Genomic DNA, 19982 nt, shown 5'->3' on the forward strand with positions numbered 1-19982 from the left:
CCCAGAACTACTTGGAAAAAAAGTCTGGTTTCATTGAAAAAATTTACCTTTTTGGAGATATGAGGGTTTGTTCCGACAGCAGCAATATGTAACCATTTTATGCAGTAACTTTGTGTGGGGTTGTTAACTAGGGAAGCTTGCTTTTAGAGGCATTAAAACACTTTGAACATCTGGCCAATTGGGATGGCTCCCTTTGATAAATTAAATTAAAAATTTTTTAATTTAAACCACAATTACTGATGAAATTCACAGTTGTTCTGAACCTCAATTTGTAAGCTGGTTTATTATGCTATTATGCTCTGATTTAGAAGTGTTTTATTGTTCTTCAAGTACTGACCAACGTAGCTCTCCAAAAATTCTTCATGAAACAAATAATTGCTTTGTATAACACGAGAAGAGGCTTTAGCCCTCTTCTTTGAAATATATTACTTTGGTTAACTGTGAATAAGCAAAACATTCTGCCACTGAGGTTTCTGTCCTTCAGAAAATGTACACACTGTAAAAATATCAAACATCTGCATCCCTCTGAGGCTTTAACTAATTTTCATAAGACTGCTGACTCAAAAGTCGACCAACTATGTTTTATTATCAGTTAGTTATTTCAGCGTATTACAAATAAGTGGGAGATCTGTAAAATCTCTGTGGTAACAAGAACTACTGATAAAACAGGGTCAGTCAAATGTTGCCCATTTAATAATTAGTTGTATTACATTATCCTACATTTATTAAAACATCTTCTATGTAGAATAAATAAAAAATAAAAACACTTTAATATAAAATACACCATTAGTATAGGACCAAAACAAATCTCTATTTGTACCCAGCCTGCATTGTTTGTCTGTAATGAATATGCAGAGAGGGCTCGGCAAGCACTCTACTAAACATATGCATAGGACCTTAAGTATCTGCTAAGGACTCTAGAGAGCTGCTAAAAGCCAAATTTAGTTTCTGCCTAACCCTTTGATAAAGGCTAGGGCCATCTAGGACACTTAGGCTGGACACTAGGTCTTTACTAAAGTATCTTCAAAAAAAAGCAAAAGAAAAAATGTCTTTAGAATTGTTGATACCTTAGAACAATTATAAGAAAAATACTGTAAAATACTTTCTGGATCCTAAAACATATTGTAAGTTGACAAGGTAACAATAAGCCTGTAAAACCTCTAGTGATTTAGTTGTTGCGGTCAATGGTGTTCACTAGAAGTGGGCAATATGGCAATATTTAATCATTATCATGATTAATTTTGTTATTGTAATAAACAGTATGCTGTTCTGAGCATATCATGGATACCATGAGACCTTAAAGAACTCTGAAACTGCATGTTTCATTACAAATAGAGCATAATTAGTCCTGTTTAATTGGATTTAGTGCAGGGTAGTATGTGAAATATTGAATAAAAGCATCTCATAATTCATCTCATAATTTCTAGTGGTTGCTTTTAAATGTGGCACTATTAGTATAGTGTGTCTGTAGTGTATCAGAATATTATAATATGTATAATGTAGTGTAAAAATTCTATCATAATATAATATTCTTGCCACATTGTCCACCCTAGTGTTGGTTTGGAAGCTGCTTAGGTCGGTAACTAGCTAGCTTACAAAACTGCATTTTAAAACTGTATTCTCAGACGCCACGCATTACAATTTTACCTTCACTTCCAGAAGTATTTTTGAGTGTTTGGTTGTTTTTCCAACATTTTCATGTTGTCTTTAGGCAACTCGCTTCAATTTAACCTAGAATAGCTTATTCAGAAAGTATCTCCTGCTATCCTTGATTGTATGTAATCAACAAGCTACATGACAAAAACCATATAGGCTACTTAAAAAAATATGAAGCCTTCCTTTAGAGAATGTTTATGAACTTATGAATTAAATTTTATAACATTCTTATGAACAGTGTTTGTAGTTTTTTCTTTGGAAAGCTTTTCTGAATCCTGCTCCTGGTTGTTAACTGAGGCAGCTGAGAACTGTGATTTTTACACCATGAGTCTGTCCTTCTACCACCAAAACCAGCTGCATTTGCAGTGGCAGGTATCTCATGCAAATAAATTGCTTTCCCCTCGAAATAAAAACAAACCTTCTTCAAAGACTCCCTTGACAGTCTGTGTTTTGAGGCCTGCCTCTACGCATTAAAGGAGGGATGAAAGGGGAGCTCTCAGCCTGTAAATTAGGCAAACTCCACTTCCCCAAATTTGCCAGACATCAATAACATGTAATCATCTATTTTTTTTTACTTTAACCACCATGAGTGTGTGGTCAGTTGTCAAATCAAGTTTTCATTTCCGCAGTAGCTAATTTAACATGGAAGGCTTTTAAAAGAAACCACTACATCCTTCTAGTAACGTCAAGTTAAAAGTCACAGTGTGAAAAAACAGTTCAGTGGTGTTTCAACAGCCTCAAACAGAAAGCCCACTCAGAGTGCTTCTATGAAGGATTGACTATATCCGTGACTCAACAGCGGAGAGAAAGCTCCACTGAGCGGTAGAGAAAGTTGGGAAGCTGTCTGAGACTGGGCGGGAGTTAGCCTCAGATGAGGCACGAGATGGGGAGTGGGTCTGCTGTAAGAAATCCCTGATGTGGCTTGGTAGGGTGTGGAGCAGCCAGCTTTCCACCAGCAATCCGCCACCACGTAGCCCAGAGCAGCAGCCCAGCTCCACAGGAAGCTCCTCCAGGTTGTTCCCTTGCACATCCAGCTGAGATAAGTGGCTCAAGAACCCCAGACCCGGCTGTAAAGAACCTAGAGAGTTGTTGGCCACATTCAAAATGCGTAGTTCCACACAGTTTGTGAAAAGTTCCTTGGGCAGGCTTTCTAGTCTGTTCCCACTCAAATCCAGCTCGGTGAGGAGAGTCAGTGCTGCCACCTCAGCTGGCAGCTCCTCAAGCAGATTTCCCCCCAGCAGGAGGCGCCGTAGTCGATGTAGCGTGAAGAGCGCCGGGGGAAGGTTCTGCAGCTGATTGTGTGACAAGTCCAAGAGCTCCAGAGCGCGAAGTACTCCAACACTTGCAGGCAGGGCCAGCACACGATTATGGGCCAGTCTTAGGCAGGAAAGACGCCGTAAATGCTGCAGTCCAAGCAGTTCCTCCAAGGTCCGCAGGCAGTTGTGCTGCAGGTCCAGGCTGCGCAGTCCGGTTAGTGCAAGCAAAGCAGACGGCAGCCTCTCAAGCTGGCACCCCTGCAGCTCCAGCTCAGCTAGCCCAACCAGCCGCCTAAGTCCCGTTAGTACCAACAGTCTGGTGCCTTCATTGTGGATCTCCAGACGCACCAAGCTGCCAGCTACCTCACTCAGCTCCCCTGGGATTCTCTGCACCATCCCACGCAGGGTGAGGACACGGAGGTGCCGCAGGTGCCGGAGGCTGCCCAAGGCCCAGCCACGGCCCACACTGGCTTCGCTGGCCAGGCGCCCAGTGAGGTGAAGCTCCTGCAGGCCACGAAGGGAGTATACCCAGCTTGGGATCTCTGCAGCCTGGGTGAAGGTAAGATGCAGGGATTCCAGGCGTTCCTGAAGGACTACCAGAGCAGTGGGCTCCACTGTGGCTGAGCAGTGGTACAAGTGCAGCTCTCTGTGGAGAAGTGAAAAGAAATAGATTGTCCACCTCAGTTTCATGAAGAGAGAGTTCTCATTTAGCCACTTGCAGTTGCAGTGATAAAGAGATCATTTATGATCTCTTGCACAGGAGCTCTCAACTCCAATCTACGGGACACAATGAAATCTTCCCTACCCCAACACACCTGATCCAATTTGTGAAGGGTCTGATACTTAGATCAGGTGTGTTGGAGTGGGGAATACCTGAAAATTTGCTTGCCAGTAGGTCCCCAGATCTGGATGTGAGTTCTAGTAGCCTCCTACATGCTTTGCTGAGTTCAGTAGCTAACAAATTTCTAGCCTGTGAAAACCATTACCTCAGAGCAGACATGTTGGATATCTGTGCTGTTAGCTTGGCATCCCCGATCAGTTCCAGCTTTAGCACTTCCAGCTGGCTCAAGGTGAAGAGGGCTGGAGGTAGACGAGGAACAGCAACCAGCTGCAGAAGAGATCGCCCCTGGTGGTCAGAGGTTATCATTGAGCGCAGTCGAGTGGCGCTCCAGCGGCGCTCTAAGCTCTCTTCCATGAGTCGAGTCTCACTGACAGGAGACAGGAAGACTGAGAGCCGCTGAGCCAGCAGGGGGTCGTACTGGTCCGTCATGTGTAACAGGAAGGCCAGGTCATTGCTCAGGTCGGGAGCATCTAGCATCGAGCCTGCATCTCGCAGACACTGGAAGGAGTACTGTCTCAGGGATCTGACAGCGATACACAAACATATCAGACAGACATGATCTTATAACCAAACAACTTGTCAGGGAATAGTGGATGGGTACATAGACTTATTAGGGTGGGAATAAACAGAGTGTGAAATCTCAAAACCAATAAAATGCCTTGTAAAATCAGAGCTCAAAGTAGGGGATGATGATGTTCTTGTTAACAATTAAGCATGTAGATGTATGTTGCATGTGCAGTGAACACATTAGGCCTGTTTCACTTAACATAGCCCTGTGCAGACCGTTCACTGCCTGGCTTATTATGATGTGTACAAGTATGTTTTTTAGATTGACCTGCCATCAGGGCCGTCAGTGCATCATGATGAGTGATGCAGCTGCAGTATTTAGAGCAAGACACCACTGTTGCTGACCACTCGGCTGCGCGAGCTGAAAGATGCTTTGGTGATGACAGCTATCTACCTAGTCCTCATTAGCTTAGAAGCTCCACCAACAACCATGTAGGCTACTTTCACTGACCACCAATGCATGGTGTAGATCATCTTGAACAAGCCCACTATATGCTGGAAAAACAAACATTCCCTCTCCATTATCTGTTGCACTCCAGACATTGGCACATGCTGGAGGAAACTGGGGGAGGTATTTAGAGCGGTGTACCCTTGGTAGCAACAGATTTCACAGCAATCCAGCACTAAACATTTAACAGGTTATCCCTGGGAACATGCTCTCATTACAAGATCATGTCTGGCCTCACAAGACTAGGTTTTGGTCCAAACCTAGATCATCTTTCAAGACATTCATTGGGTCAGTGTAGGATCTAGAATGACAGTAGTAGACATTTTGTTAAGAGGCACTCTAATCATCTCTACTCACGCTGTTAGCATTCACCTCTTGAGAACTTGGCAGAACACTTGGTAGGAAAGACAAACAGATGAGTTAGTATCATTCATCAAATCCACCATCTGCAAACAACTGGGCCAGATTTTTTTCAATGTCTAATTTAGACGTCTGAATAAGACGATTACGATTAAATGGTCTGAATAATCTATATTATACTTTTGGCTTTTTCTGTTACAGAATTCAATCAAAAAAATTAAAAACTGGCTCCAGACTCATAGCATTCACTCATGATGTCAGGCTTTGGGCTTCATGGACACAGGCAGGGATTACTTTTTGGCTGGTGGACACAGATCCTCCATCTTACCTCAGTGAGATATAAAGAGGCGTGTGCAGACACTTTCTCACATTTTTCTTTAAAATGTATTACTACTAGGCCTTAAAGGGGAATTCTGTTGATTGTCCAGTATTTCACCATTATTCAGTCACTGAGACGAAACAGTCATTCAGAGTAGCTTGATGTGAAATGATGTATAGACATTTACAGACTCAGATTTCTTCACAGTGGCGGTGACAGGAACCAGGGGGTGCAGTGTCTGCAACTGAAACACAGCCAGTTTTGTTTACTATCCAGTGAACCTACCTGTGTCACTTGAGTTTTATATGTAATTTTAGTAAACCAGTGGTAAATCTGAAGAAATAACTTTTCTTTGGGTACTATTTTGCCTTACAATGCCTTGAAATTACCTCTCAACCACCAATGAATTTGAAAAGTACGTTTTAGGTGAAAACATTATTTTAAAATATTATATTATACTTTCTGCAGGGTGTTTTTTAGAGACAGTAAATACTGTTCACTAACACTATGAGTAAGTTTTTCTAGAATGGCACATTTCACATCAAACCACCCTGAATAACTTTGTTTCTTACTTATTATTGTTGCTCCCTTAGCTTTTCATCCTCTTCAGAAATTACTTACTTTAAATTTAACTTTTGCCAATGACATAGTCTTAGCACACCGGGCTCATGGAGGATCCATGGATTACATAGATACACACAAACTTAATAGCAGTAATAGCATAGGTTCTAGAATCCTTTTTATACTAAAGACCACAATTCTGTGTACAAGTGGGCACTTGATCCCAGATCTATACCATTACTCTTGGTAAACAAGAGTGCGTGACAGATTTATTTATTTCACAATCATACTTGTGGAAGATCCAGTAAAGGGTGTAGATGCCCAGCAGGCCATAAAGGCCTACCAGGACAACGTAGGCTTGCATCAGCTTGCGTAGCACAGAAGAGAGTGAGTGGCTGCACTGGAAGACGTGGTAGCCAGTCAGGGCGTAAGAACGGGGCTGACACATGTGACTAAATGTGATGGAACCCAGTAAAGGTGCAGTGTAGCTCACAATCACGATGACCTTCAGCACTTTGAATACTGTCTGAGTGGTGTACACCTGAAAAGAAGAAGATAGAGACTAAATCAAAGGTCATCAACTCTGGTTTAGAGATATTCTTTTATATATAATTTAGTTCCAACACACATCGAACATGCTTCCTCCCACCTCTCAGACCTGATCCAGAAAACTGAGGACTTCTCATAGCAATAATTAGCGATCATTGGGATAAACTGAGACTCATTAAACGCATGATGTGATATGTCTTGTTCGCCAAAATTATTTAGCACTGCTGTCGGAACAAAAACTTGTGTCTCCAACATGATAGCTTTACAGGAGAAGGAAAAAACATTTTTACATTACTTTTAATATAAGCCAATGTACTTTTTTCCAAGTCATTCTGGGCCGTTTCTTTTGGTCCATTCATCATGAAATTTACACACAATGTAAAGGGCAACAGACATTTTCAAATCATGTCAAAAACTGAAAAACAGAGATGCTAAACAAAAACAAAAATGAAGATACGACAACAGCCTTATGTTTGTTTATTTGTCAGTATGACCCAATTTACATATTGTAGTTTAATGCATCTTGTATCTGGATTGTAATGTAAGATTTTAACCAAATGCATTTACACTTGGTAATCAAAAGTGCCTCTGATGTGTCAGATTAAAAACAGGTTGCTATGTGGTGCATAATATGCAAATCAGCTCGTATACAACAAGCAAAAAAAAATGTTGTTTCTCATTTTTCCTGTTTTTATTAAAAAAAATAGTTGCTGCCGTGAAAATCACAGTTTTCCATGGTGTTATTCATTTCCTGTGGATAATCTCCACTGCTAAAGACACATGAAGGATGCAAACAGGGTCAAAGAATATCTGTGATTGGTCAGGATGCTCACAGATCATAATGAAATATCAGTCGTTAACTAGAGACCCGTGTTGCACGCTTCCGGCATAGCTCTAGTTGGAACCAGACTCTTCAACAATCAGCGTTGGTGACCACTGGTCATAATGAGAATTCTTTACCTTGTAAATAATATCAGAGCTTTCGCAGTGGGCTCGGAACCTGCGCACCCTTTCAAACAGTGCCCTGGCCTGTTCCCCGTCGCTACGGTCCAGGGTTGGCCCGGGCCTAGAAACCTCTGGAATGACGGGAGCTGCCTTTAGGAGGGAGGCAGGATCAGGAATGGACAGGGAGGACAGCGTGGAGCAGCGAGACAGGGTGGATGGACAGGGTGAAGGCTGGGCGGCAGTGGTGGACATACTGCCGGTTCTGACCAGTAGGGGGCTGTCTGTGCCTGAGTCCAGGCTGGACTGTCGAGTGATAGATGTAGGGACGGGTGGCACCTGGGGCCTCATCACCTGCTCCTCTTCTGGGGGCCGGCTGTGGGCGCTGTCCAGCTTGGCAGTCCGGGAAAGCGCCCTGGAAGTCCATGGTGACTCGCAGCACTTGCCCAGGATGGCCAGGAAGTGCTCGATGCGGGCAGAAGTCAGAGGAAAGTGGAACCAGAAGCAGCCACTGGCCAGCAGCAGCAAAGACTGCAGCAGGGTGACATAAGGCAAGAAGCGCGAAAACCATGGCAGGGCTTCATGGTAACACACCTGGCTGATGTAGACGTATTGCTGGAAGTCCAGGTTGGTCTGACGGCCTTTGGCTGGACCCTCAGCTAATATGGATCGAGTAGGAGATGGGTCTGATATGAATGGAGCCGTGGGGGAATCAGAAGGTATCTCGAAATTAGAGCTGTAATTGCTGGAAAGGGAATGTACAGGGACACACACAACACCATCCTTCGACAGCAACAGAGTGCCAGCCAGGACGGACACCATGAGCATGAGTAACACCAGGTAGTCCATGAAGACTTCCCACCATGGCTTCAGCAGCTTATAGCGGCCCTGGCGCTCGTTAACAGACCACAGCTCCGACAGCGTGAACATGACCTTCCTAGTGAGACAGAAAGTTCAGAGTGTTTTGATGTGAAATGACTCATAGTTAAGAAACTTACTGACTCTGATTTCTTTACAGTGGTGGTGAGAGGAACCAGGGGTCACAATGTCTATAACACAAAAATATCCATGTTATTTACTATCCAGAATTACCAAGTTACCTACGCTGTCTTCTGAGTTTATATATGTAATGTTGATGATGGTAAAATAGTGGTAAATCTGAATAAATAAGTGTTCTTTGGTGGCTATTTTGCCTTGCAATGCCCTGCATGTATCTCCCCATCATGAATACATACAAAAAGGTTTTAGGCAAAACGCTTTTCTCAAAACCATTGTAAAACAGTGTCTCACACATCAGGTAGCATATTCATAACCATTTCATATTGGAACTGTTGTGAGGTAGCTTTTAGTGGCATAAATAGTTGATTAAACGTCTGGTTCCTATCAGCACCACTGCGAGAAATGCTAACTCTAGGTTTCTCTAGAAAGGAGCATTTCACATCACATCATTCTCAATGAGTTGGTTTACACCTAAATTATATAATTATGATGACATTTTAAAAAATTGGTTGAGTTCCCCTTTAAAGTCCTGACATTTACATTTTTTTTCCATGTCAGTTCACATGCTTGGTCATATTAAGCACAGTACATCATATCATACCATTTAAAGGGAATTCCGCTGATTTTTCCGCACAATTCATAATCATTGCTGTGCATACAAAGTCATTCAGAGTGGTTCGATGTAAAATGCTTCGATCTATAGAAACTTGCGGTTAGACTTTACTGTAGGGTACTGTTCATAAGGCTACATGACACCTACATAAGCTTGTCATGACAACTGACATAACCCTACATAAATGTTCATAAATGCTTATTCCTATATATTCTATTCTATTCTATTCTTTTCTATTCTATTCTACTATATTATATTATAACTTCTTTAGCTAACTTTGATAAAAACTGGCAAATGTGATCTTTATAACGAATTACGCCTATTGGAATAAGCATTTATAAACATTTATGTAGGGTTATGTCAGTTGTCATGACAAACTTACATAGGTGTCACGTAGCCTTATGAACAGTACCTTACAATAAAGTGTTATCAATCTTGCTAAGTCATAAGTGTTCACAGTAAAGGTGATGGGAACCAGATATCTGAAGAGCTTAATGCCTCTACAAGCTTCCTTACAGAAAACTATTACATGAATTGCTTATGAATATGCTGCCCTGATATCTGAAACACTGTTTTACAATAGTTTTGAGATGAGGTTTTAGCCTAAAACAGATTTTTTCAAATGCATAATGGAGAGGTATTTTATTCACTATTTTATCATTATCAGCATTACACATAAAAACTCTACTAGTTGTTTTGAATAGTCCATAAAATTATTAGATTTGCACTGTAGCCATCAGGCTCCCTGGTTCCTATTAACACTATTGTAAAGACTAGACAACCTTCTATAAAATGAACCATTTCACATCAAACCACTCTGAATTTTTTTCTTTACATCGCAACCATTGAGTTTACAGAAATTTCGAAAAATGGGTGGAATTCCTTCTTAAAACGGGGATGGGTGTTATGGTAAAAATATAATGTCACAACACTTGAAGACATATTCATGTTACACGATACATTTCACAATGTTTTATGATATGTATTTGTGATCATTTGGAACAGAAGAGAAGGCCCTGTGGTGCTATATTTATTTTTTAAAAAATGAGTACAATGTTTTACATGCTGTGCTACAGTAAATGCAGTTAAACAGGACTAATTATGTTCTCTTTGTAATGAAACATGCATCAGTGATTTTTAAGTATTGACAATATTCATAATATGCGCAGCTGTATTGTGGCGTTATTAAGCATGATAATATAAAATATCATCATATTGTCCACACCTAATTTAAAAGACAACATTTTTGTTTTCCCTTAATTTTTAACCCTAAAACAGGCAATGTGTACCAGGAGATACAAAAATCTTTAACATCCTGTAGGGGGCAAGATTAAAGGTTTTCACCCATCAAAGTATCATTTATCGTATTTAAGTCTCGTCTGGTATTAGTATGTAGGTCACATGACTTGGCTCAGGTTATCAGGTCAGTGTTTATTCAACTGGTGGTAAGTAAAGCAAATACACCGATCAGGCATAACATTATGACCACCTCCTTGTTTCTACACTCATTGTCCATTTTATCAGCGCCACTTACTATTTAGGAGCACTTTGTAGTTCTACAATTACAGACTGTAGTCCATCTGTTTCTCTGCATACTTTGTTAGCCCCCTTTTACCCTGTTCTTCAGTGGTCAGGACCCCCATGGACCCCCACAGAGCAGATACTATTTGGTTGGTGGATCATTCTTAGCACTGCAGGAACACTGATGTGGTGGTGGTGTGATAGAGTGTGTTGCGCTGGTCTGAGTGGATCAGATACAGCAGTGCTGCTGCTAAGTGGAGCTGATAAAATGGACAATGAGTGTAGAAGCAAGGAGGTGGTCATAATGTTATGCCCGATCGGTGTATATAATAATAATATCATTTTCAATAAAACAAAAACATAAATTAACTAATTCATAACTAAACTAATTCTGACTATTGTCTTAACATGCTGATGAAGAAAAAATAGTCTAACAGTGTTTGTGGTGTTATTCAGCGACTTTTGAAAGGTATGCATCCCCTGAGGCACATTGCCAGATTAGAAGGAGAAAGTTGGCCAATGTAATGTATTCAAGATTTAGTTTCAAACAGGAAGACGTTAACTTTCCCTGTAAAAACAGATATTATCATGCGCAGGTATGTACATTATGACAGCGCATTTCCTGCAGCGTATCACCATGGGCTCATTTTATGGCTAAATACAGGCGAGTAAAGGAATGAGAGAGTGGATGAGAGTGATAGAGGAGATCCCTGCAAGCTCTTCAGACTCCAGTTATAAAGATGAGTAAATCCTTCTCAGGCAGCAGGAGTACTTTTGTTTTTATGTTTACTTTCTATGTGGTTGCTTTATACTTGGTAGAACTAGATTATTAGAATTGTGGTAGGCCTATATTTTGATAGAAATAAAACAATTTTTAAAACTAGCATGCGTGATGTAAACAACCTGGGAAAACAAGAATGTATCACTTCTCTTCACCAAATAAAACATTAAAATGTCTATCATTTCTCTTTCCACACCTTAAGAGGGCAACGTATTATGGGAGATACAACTCATTAAATCTGAAATACTCAACATATTTAAACTTTTTTCAGAAATGTTTTAACTCTTAGGTGCAAATGAGATAAGTAGTAACATTAAACCCCTTACTATCTCAGGCTTATTACATACTAAGGCTTATTTAATCTGTAACTACAGGGACTTCTATGCAAACTGGTTGAGCTATTCTTAGGTTATATGTGTAGTAAAACTTTGGGCTTGCTGGTGGGCCCTGGCCATTTAAGGGGTTCAATTTTACACTCCTGTCTGTTTACTGACTTTTTTCCTGTCTCTAAAACATCTTCTGATTTTTAAATACATCATAGCGCACCAGCATGCAGAGAAAAATATTAACCAATAATTTCGACACCCACTTGGAGTTCAAGCTACACATTGAATTTTTACACCATTTATTTGATGCAAAACAAACACAATTAAAGGAGCTTACTTACTGCTATGTAGTGGGCAACACTTTCAGATGCTTCTCAGCGCTTCACCAGTTTTGGGTCCTGAATGTTCGCAGGAACTCAGGATTCATAGCTTTGAATGGTCGAGGCCGGTGCAGTCTGGTTTACCCAAGTCTCCCTGTCAAACTTCACCAACTTTTCTCAGAGCGACAGAGGGAGAGAGAGAAGAGGGGGGCCACACAAAGAGTGGGGAATGAGTTTCTGGGGCCGTTTTGAGGTTGCCATGGAAAAGGGAACAAAAAGGCCTTGTACAATGCTGTTATTCATGAAGCATGATACTTGCATGCTGTCAAAAATGCACTTTATCATGCACTGGCATCAAGGACCTAAAGCTATAGGAGGTATATGATGTTGCTGTAAACTAATAATTTAGCAATCTGATTAAATCATGTCTTTGTAGCAGTGCTAGTTGTGTGGATCTATGGGTTCAAACTTTTCTGCAGTACTATCATGCAAACAGCAGAGGGTGCTGACATCAAGTATATTAGATGGAAAAGTTGTACACTTGAGTTGGTATCAGTGGGAGAGACATCCAAAATTGGGCCTCATTTGCCAAAATCTTTTTTCTTAAATTGGCTCTTGAGAAAGGTTCTAAGACAAAAATCAATGTCGGAAAAACTGCATAAGTGGGTTTTAAGAAGAAATTTCTTCTTAAGAACTTTGGTGAATGAATACTCATATATGGAAGTGACATCTGTTCTGATCGGCTGTCCTGTCCCAGATAACAGGCATATATTGGTCCGCTGACTTGATTAGATGACATGAACCACAAACCCAGCTGTATCAAACCTGAAAGATATTTAGTCGAGGATTTCTTGACACGAGACTAGACTTGGACTTTGATAAAGCGACCTGAGGACATCTCTGCTGGATAGATAGATATCTGTAAATTTGTTGGTTTTCATGACATCACAAAAACAATGAACTCAACTAAGTTGTTTTGAATTAATTGCAGCTTAATTCCCTGGTAAATGGGGAGCCAACTGGACAGTTTGACTCTTTAACAATGTTTACATACTTCAACAGACTCTTATTTAAAAAAGTAGTCAGTTTGCTATGATGTGTCCATCTTGAGTATGTGTGTGTGTTGTATTTACATGTGTACATAAAAAGTTCAGATGTTGAATCAAATATCAGAAAGATGAGAATGAACTTGATAAACACAGATGTGTGTGAATGTGTAAGAGAGAGAGAGAGAGAGAGAGAGAGAGAGAGAGAGAGAGAGAGAGAGATGTGTGCTGGGCTTGTCACTTGCGATGCAGAGCCGTCACACTTCTTTTTGAGCCCAGTGAACAACAGTAAGCAGAAAAAGTGTGATATTAACACGTTGAACCACGTTAACTTCATGTGACCGAAAGAAAGGCAGAGAAAGAGAGAGGCTGCTGGGAAAATATAAAGCAAACTCAGCTCAGCTATGCTGCTCATAATCTGATTATGGTGGTGGAGCCACACCTGCAGTTTAGTGCTTTGCTTACACGCAACAAGATAGCAGCTCTGCAAGCGCAGAATGACCTGATGTCTTTGTTAGCGAGGGGTGATCAGGGCCAGCCACTATACACTGTTACATGAGTTTACTGTGTAGATACTGTAATATATATGTACAGCATGATATATATACATACAGTGTAGATAACGTTTTTGTGTAATTTATATATCCGGTAAGCGTACATGCATATGTAACATTTATTTATGTATTTATTTCTATTTTCCTGATGTTGTATAGTGAAATAATAAATGGATAAATTTTACAAACTTTTTTTCATAACAGTTGACTTTCTCCAATAAAGGTTACAAAATATGTAAATCCCACTCCAACAATGCATACCATTAAAAAATTCGTGAAAGTGATCTATGATGTGTTCTAACCTCTTCCAAACCTTTCAACACACACAAACACACACACACACATTGCTTCTTGTTGTCCCAAATAAAACTCTTTTTTTTTCTACATTTTTTTGTTTTATATATATATATATATATATATATATATATACATATATATATATATATATATATATATATGTGTGTGTGTGTGTGTGTGTGTATATCATGCTGTACATATATATTACAGTATCTATACAGTAAACTCATGTAACAGTGTATAGATGTGCAATGATGTGCAAATCATTTAAATTCTATATGTAACTGAAAATAGTACAAAGACAACATATCAATTGTTGAAACTGAGAAATGTTATTGTCCATTTTGAATTTAATGGAAGGATGGACAGATTTGGTGGTCTACCAAGTCTTGCATGATTGTTATGAGTCTTATTTTCTCTGGATGTTTCAATCATATATATATATCTGCTGTCGTATCAAAACCTCGTATCTCCAAAATAGTAACTTTACAGGAGAAAGAAAAAACATACTTTACTTTTAACGTGAGTCAATGGAACCAGACATCTTTTCTTGTCATTTTGGACTGTTCCTTTTGGTCCATTTATCATGAAATTTACACACAATGTAAAGAGCAACAGGCATTTTCAGATTATGTTAAAAATGACATGCCCAATCATGCCGAACTTCAGCTAGAGGGGTATTAAGACACCCAGCATAAACAGCTATAGGCAAAAGTCAAAATACATGTTTTGTTGATTTTTTTTTTTGTGAAAATAAGTTCACACATCCTCTACAGAACATATATTTTAATGCACAGTTACTGTTTATTTGCTAAATCTATCATGGCCTGTGCAAAAGTTATGACACATTTTATATTTTATTTTATTTTTGTTCAATATGTTAAACCAATAACTAGAAATTGTGCAAATGAAATTTGCAGAAACATCAGGTCATATTTTTGTCATAATTAGAAAATCAACAAAACAATTTAATGTAGTTTGACTATTCAAGTAATTTTGACCCATTTCTGTTAGTCCGTTCATCATGAAATTTGAACCACAATATATGGGATGAAAACTGGAGATTTCATATTATACAAAAAAGTAAAAAATGACAAGAAAGGAGATACAAGATATGTGTGTGTGTGTGTGTGTGTGTGTGTGGGTGTGTGTGTGTGTGTGTGTGTGTGTGTGTGTGTGTTTTTGTGCATGTGTGCAGTCGTGTGCGAAAGTTTAAACACCCCTTGGTCACACAGCTGGCCATCACAATTAACCTAATATACTTTTAAGTACAGCACAAATATGGTCCAAAAACCTTTTGGAGATGCTGTTTTTTTCACACACACTTGGCTAGAATTGGCTAAAGCAGCTGAAAATGAAGAGTTGCACCGACTTAATACTGTATCTCTGGCCTAAATGTAACTCATGGTTAATGTTTGTAAATCTAGAAAAAATCTGCACTTTGCATGAACCTATTTCCACTGAGCAATTTTGGGGTAATGTGGCTATGAGTAGAAGTGATTAATATGAAGGTTTTTTTTATCATTTTCGTGATGAATTACATTATAATTCACTTTTCTGACTCTCACAGGGATTGTCAGTACTTCGAGAACACTGAACACCTGCATTGTGATACATTATTGCCGTATCACCCACCCTCATGTTTTTGCACCTATTTCCAGTGTAATCTGTCAGTAGCTGTAAAGTGCAAATCAAAACGGCCTGACGGAATCATTCAAGGTTTGTGATATATCACACTCACCGCTCAAGACTCAGGCAATATCTGTTTGCATGCGTTGGCGTATGTGTTTAGGCCCAAGCATGTGCATATATGTGCATGTGAATCTGCCTTGAAGCGTGGGCTAGCAGAAGCGTATTGTTGTCCTTCTCAGTACCTGTGGTTTCTCACCTCTCCCTCTCTTAACACAATCTCACCCATGAACTCAGAGGAGGGCTGTTCAGGGTGGGGTGTGTGTGACTAAAAGCCCTCACACACTCGCCTCATCCGAAAATACAGCACAGTCACAGATACACAGGCCTGTGCAGGCGTCAACAGAGCTGGAGCAATGCACTCAGAGACGTGAGGCCAGATTTGTGTATCTGCTCCATCATATATGTGCATCTGCTGGATCATAATGCAGGGTGGAGTCTGGTGGTCTCAGTGGAGCTTTCTTTCCACTTTACATTCAAGGTCATGATGTATGTAACTATTTATAACATCAAGAAGTAGCTCTTGAAAGGAAGTCATTCACAGGGCAGGGCAAGACCACAAGACCACAAGGGTACTGTGAACCAACCCTGCTGAAAGAAAGTGCTTCAACACCAATATTAATAGAGAACTTAAAAACTGACTTTTGGCCGAGCTTATCAGACTCACTGGGAAATCTTGACTTTGGCCTGGGTATTCGGGCCACATAGGAAAAAAAGATCTATATTAGTAGTAGAAGACACTAAAGAAACTTTCAAACTTTACTGTAGGGCAGTGCTTTTAAGGTTACATGACACCTCCATAAGCTTTCATGCAAAGTGAGAAGTCAGCTCAATTTAAAAATTACAGTGTAACTGATTACGCAGATTTTCTTGAGATTAATTCAACTCAAACTTTTTAATTGGGTCAGAGGTTCTCTTTACAAGTTCTGCATTCTGATACTGATTTGATTGAGCTCATTTATTTTTGAATGGATTTTTGGAGGTAAAAAATCGGAACGTCCAGAGAGACCATAGGGTAGTTATAATTTTTGGATTGCTATTTTGAGATAACAAGCTATTTTTCTTGTTATCTCAAGATAACAATCCAGAAAATTATAGCATTAGCCCATGGCCTCTCCAAAACAACAATATCTTGAGATAACAAGTTACTTATCTTGTTATCTTAAGATATCAACTTTGTTATCTTGAGATGACGAGTTAAATATCTTGTGATCTTGTGTTTTCTTGAAATAACGAGTTACTTATCTCGTTATCTCAAGATAACCATCCAGCGAATTATAGTAACAGCTCATGACCTCTCCAAAATAACAAAATTCTTATCTTGAAATAACCAGTTACTTATCTTGTTATCTCAAGATAACCATCCACAAAATTATAGCAACAGCTCATGGCCTCTCCAAAATAACAAAATTGTTATCTTGAAATAACAAGTTACTTATCTTGTTATCTCAAGATAACAAAATTTTTGTTACTTCAAGATAACAAAATTGCTCAATCTTGAAGTTACTTGTCTTGTTATCTAAAGATAACCACTTAGAAAATTATAGCAACAGGGGTACTAAGTAACTTTGTTGGGCCTAATTTGTTGTTGTGAATAAATGCTGGTTTAAGCTTGATCAATCTTTCCTGTTTGTTCAGTGCACTTAGTGATTGCAATAATCAATGACTAATATAAAAACGTTTATGAATTTTGGTATTCATGACATTGACATGATGTCACTGTAATGACACGTCTAAGAATAAAAACATCAACAACATGACCACAGACACTGACGTTGTTCAGCTGTACTTATTGTTTACTTAGAAGAGGTTTCATAATGTCCTTTAAAAACACGTACCACTAAAACCTGTGCTTCATGTATAAACTACACCTCTAAGAACATGATGTTGTCAACTAAAATGATCATTTAAAAGTGTTTGTTTACCTCGCACACTTTGAAGTCTCAACATATTCAGTCCTTCAGACTCATTTATGTAACATTCAATTCAAACCTGCTTGTTTCTAACATAAACTCTTTGCCCGTATTCCATGATAGTCTAAGCAGGTTTATGCTGGTCTAAACTGGTTTATGCTGGTTGACCCATAGATATAAATACATAGATGCTGAGTAGCAGAAAAAGTATTCAGTCTGCACCTGATGCTAAAAACCGACACGAGTTCAGCACGAGCTCTGGTAGAAACACAATAGTCTACACACATCAGCAGCAATCCATCCATCACTTCTAATCTTTATGCACATAAATATGCAATAAAACCCCCAAAACACAGTAAGAAGATACTAATCAAATGTGAATATTCCCTAAGGATTATATGCCGTACCTACAATGCACACTTAAACTAACAATCAGTGTATCAGTGTAAGTACAACTACTTTACACCAAGTAAAGATACCCTGTTTAGGTTATTAAATGAAATAAGCTGAATACAGAGCCAGTGAGAAAAATACACCAGTAAGTTCTCTGTGCTTCACCAACCACATGGTCATATATATGAACATCACACAAACATGAGTGTCAATCACTGCTGTTCTTTCCATTATATAGTCCTACCCAGCCTCCTGAATTCTGTTTTCTTGAAATAATATAAATTTGGACATTACCTTTCTTAAACTGTCGCTCTGTAATTGATCTGATTCAGCTGCAGTCTGGCAGCTGCGATGACTGGCCCAAAATGGGGGCAACGTTGATGTGCCTGGCTGAACCCAATTGCGCGCTATGTACATATATCCATGGACTGACCAGCATACCAGCATCCAAAACACAACATGTGCTTATTTTGCCAGTATTATTATCTTGGTTTTGCTGGTGACCAGCCATGCTGGTCTATGCTGATTTGTCTAGTAGGGTAAGCTTACTGACAGCTATCCATGATCTGGCTAGCAAGTTACTAGGCTAGCTAAACTAGAATTGAGGCTAAAATGGGGAACAGGGCCTCCTAAGTAAGGCTACATGAAGTGAAGGGCTGTAAAAACCATCAGGTTCTGTATATGAGTTGCACATCGAATATGTATTGCAAAAACACTTAACTCTTCAAAAAAGATTTGTTACTTTTACTTTCAATGCTTCTAATGATAACGGGAGTCTTACTTTCACTTGTATAGAAATTTACTGGTTACTTTCACTTTCCTTTCTGGCAGTATGGCAGTTTATGCTTAAACTCACATGCAAGATATCTGTAGTAGATCTGCTTATTGTACATAACTGAAGGATTTAGGTACTTTTCCACCTTAAAGGAAAACTAAACGGGCTTAAGACAACAAGTGAAACCCATTGATTTATACACATGTGAGTTGATTCCGTATTATAATATTTGCTGTTTGTTGTCTGTTTAAACAAAATGTTTAGGAATGTTTATGAATGTTCTAAATGTTTATGACAGCTTTTTCACAATATTGTTGTGTTGGTTGAGCTGCTTTTAATGGAATTTTGAATGTGTTGACTTTGGATGAGTGACAAAAAAAGCAATGTACCGCTGAATGTATCATGTATAAATTCTACATCATTTTTGCCAAACTTACAAGCAAAAGCCCTGCCAAACCTTTCTGCTCTGAAAGCTGTTGGTGATATCATACAATAACGTGTGTTTACAGTCTGTTTAAATGTCTTGAGTACAAGCGATTGACACTGTTCCCACACCTTCAACCTCCCACTCTCTTCTTGTACTGAGAGGCAGAAAGTCCAAGAGAAAAAGTAGCGGAAGTAGAGTCAAAGGAAGATGGCAGACACCGTTAAGAGCATGATGAGAAAAAATGAAAGATGAAGTAAGCAGGCCCACACAAAGCCCCTACCGTTGAACTCCGCCACTGAAAGTGCATCCTGAGGGTTAGCAGACATTATGACTCTATCAGACTTCTTTATCATGTAATAGGGATTTTTTGTGGCGGTGTTTGGTGACCAAAAAATTATTCTCTCTTATATTTTCCCACAATGAAAAAAATTTATGCATTCACATGTGAATGACATGCTCACTTAAATCAAGTAAATTCAACGCATCAGTTTTTTATGTCCCAAGAATACTAAGGACATTTGCCAAGTGCCCGTTCTAAAACTGGCACAAACCGGAATCAAGGGAACTTGCGTTTCTAGTTTGAGTCCATTTTCCACTTGTATAGGACAGATGGAATGGTCATAATAACTACTCATCAATCACTATTGATGATTAAGTTTTACATTTTCTTTATTTTATGGCACTTTTGTACAAGTCTAAAACATCTAATTCAGCCATAATCAGCTTCCTTGCTTGCATGCTAATGTTAGCTTAACTTATTGGCTAATATAGGCTGTACCAGAGACATTATAAAGGACTTTGGTTGTACTGACATTATACGTTATGCTGT

General features: G+C 39.2%; 1 protein-coding gene across 1 annotated transcript; it reads right to left on the minus strand.

Annotated features, from left to right (window-relative positions):
- Positions 1–1071: 1071 nt before the first annotated feature.
- Positions 1072–12178, minus strand: si:ch211-106h11.1 (volume-regulated anion channel subunit LRRC8D). Its single transcript, XM_036565619.1, has 5 exons — positions 12081–12178; positions 7518–8436; positions 6299–6549; positions 3899–4276; positions 1072–3558 (listed from the first exon to the last, which is right to left on the minus strand). Exons 2-5 carry the CDS (start codon positions 8427–8429, stop codon positions 2436–2438), a joined length of 2664 nt encoding a protein of 887 aa, XP_036421512.1. The 5' UTR covers positions 8430–8436; positions 12081–12178; the 3' UTR covers positions 1072–2435.
- Between the last annotated feature and the right edge of the window lie 7804 nt (positions 12179–19982).

The sequence above is a fragment of the Colossoma macropomum genome, unplaced genomic scaffold (genome assembly GCF_904425465.1).
Source record: "Colossoma macropomum unplaced genomic scaffold, Colossoma_macropomum, whole genome shotgun sequence".
Taxonomy (NCBI): domain Eukaryota; kingdom Metazoa; phylum Chordata; class Actinopteri; order Characiformes; family Serrasalmidae; genus Colossoma; species Colossoma macropomum.

Excerpts from the sequence above, each read along its gene's own strand:
- si:ch211-106h11.1 (XM_036565619.1), bottom strand. The coding sequence starts at position 8,429 with ATGTTCACGCTGTCGGAGCTGTGGTCTGTTAACGAGCGCCAGGGCCGC. Across the intron at positions 4,277-6,298 it reads CTTTACTGGATCTTCCACAA|ATCCCTGAGACAGTACTCCT; the intron begins GTATGATTGTGA and ends TATCGCTGTCAG. Across the intron at positions 3,559-3,898 it reads TCCAACATGTCTGCTCTGAG|AGAGCTGCACTTGTACCACT; the intron begins GTAATGGTTTTC and ends ACTTCTCCACAG.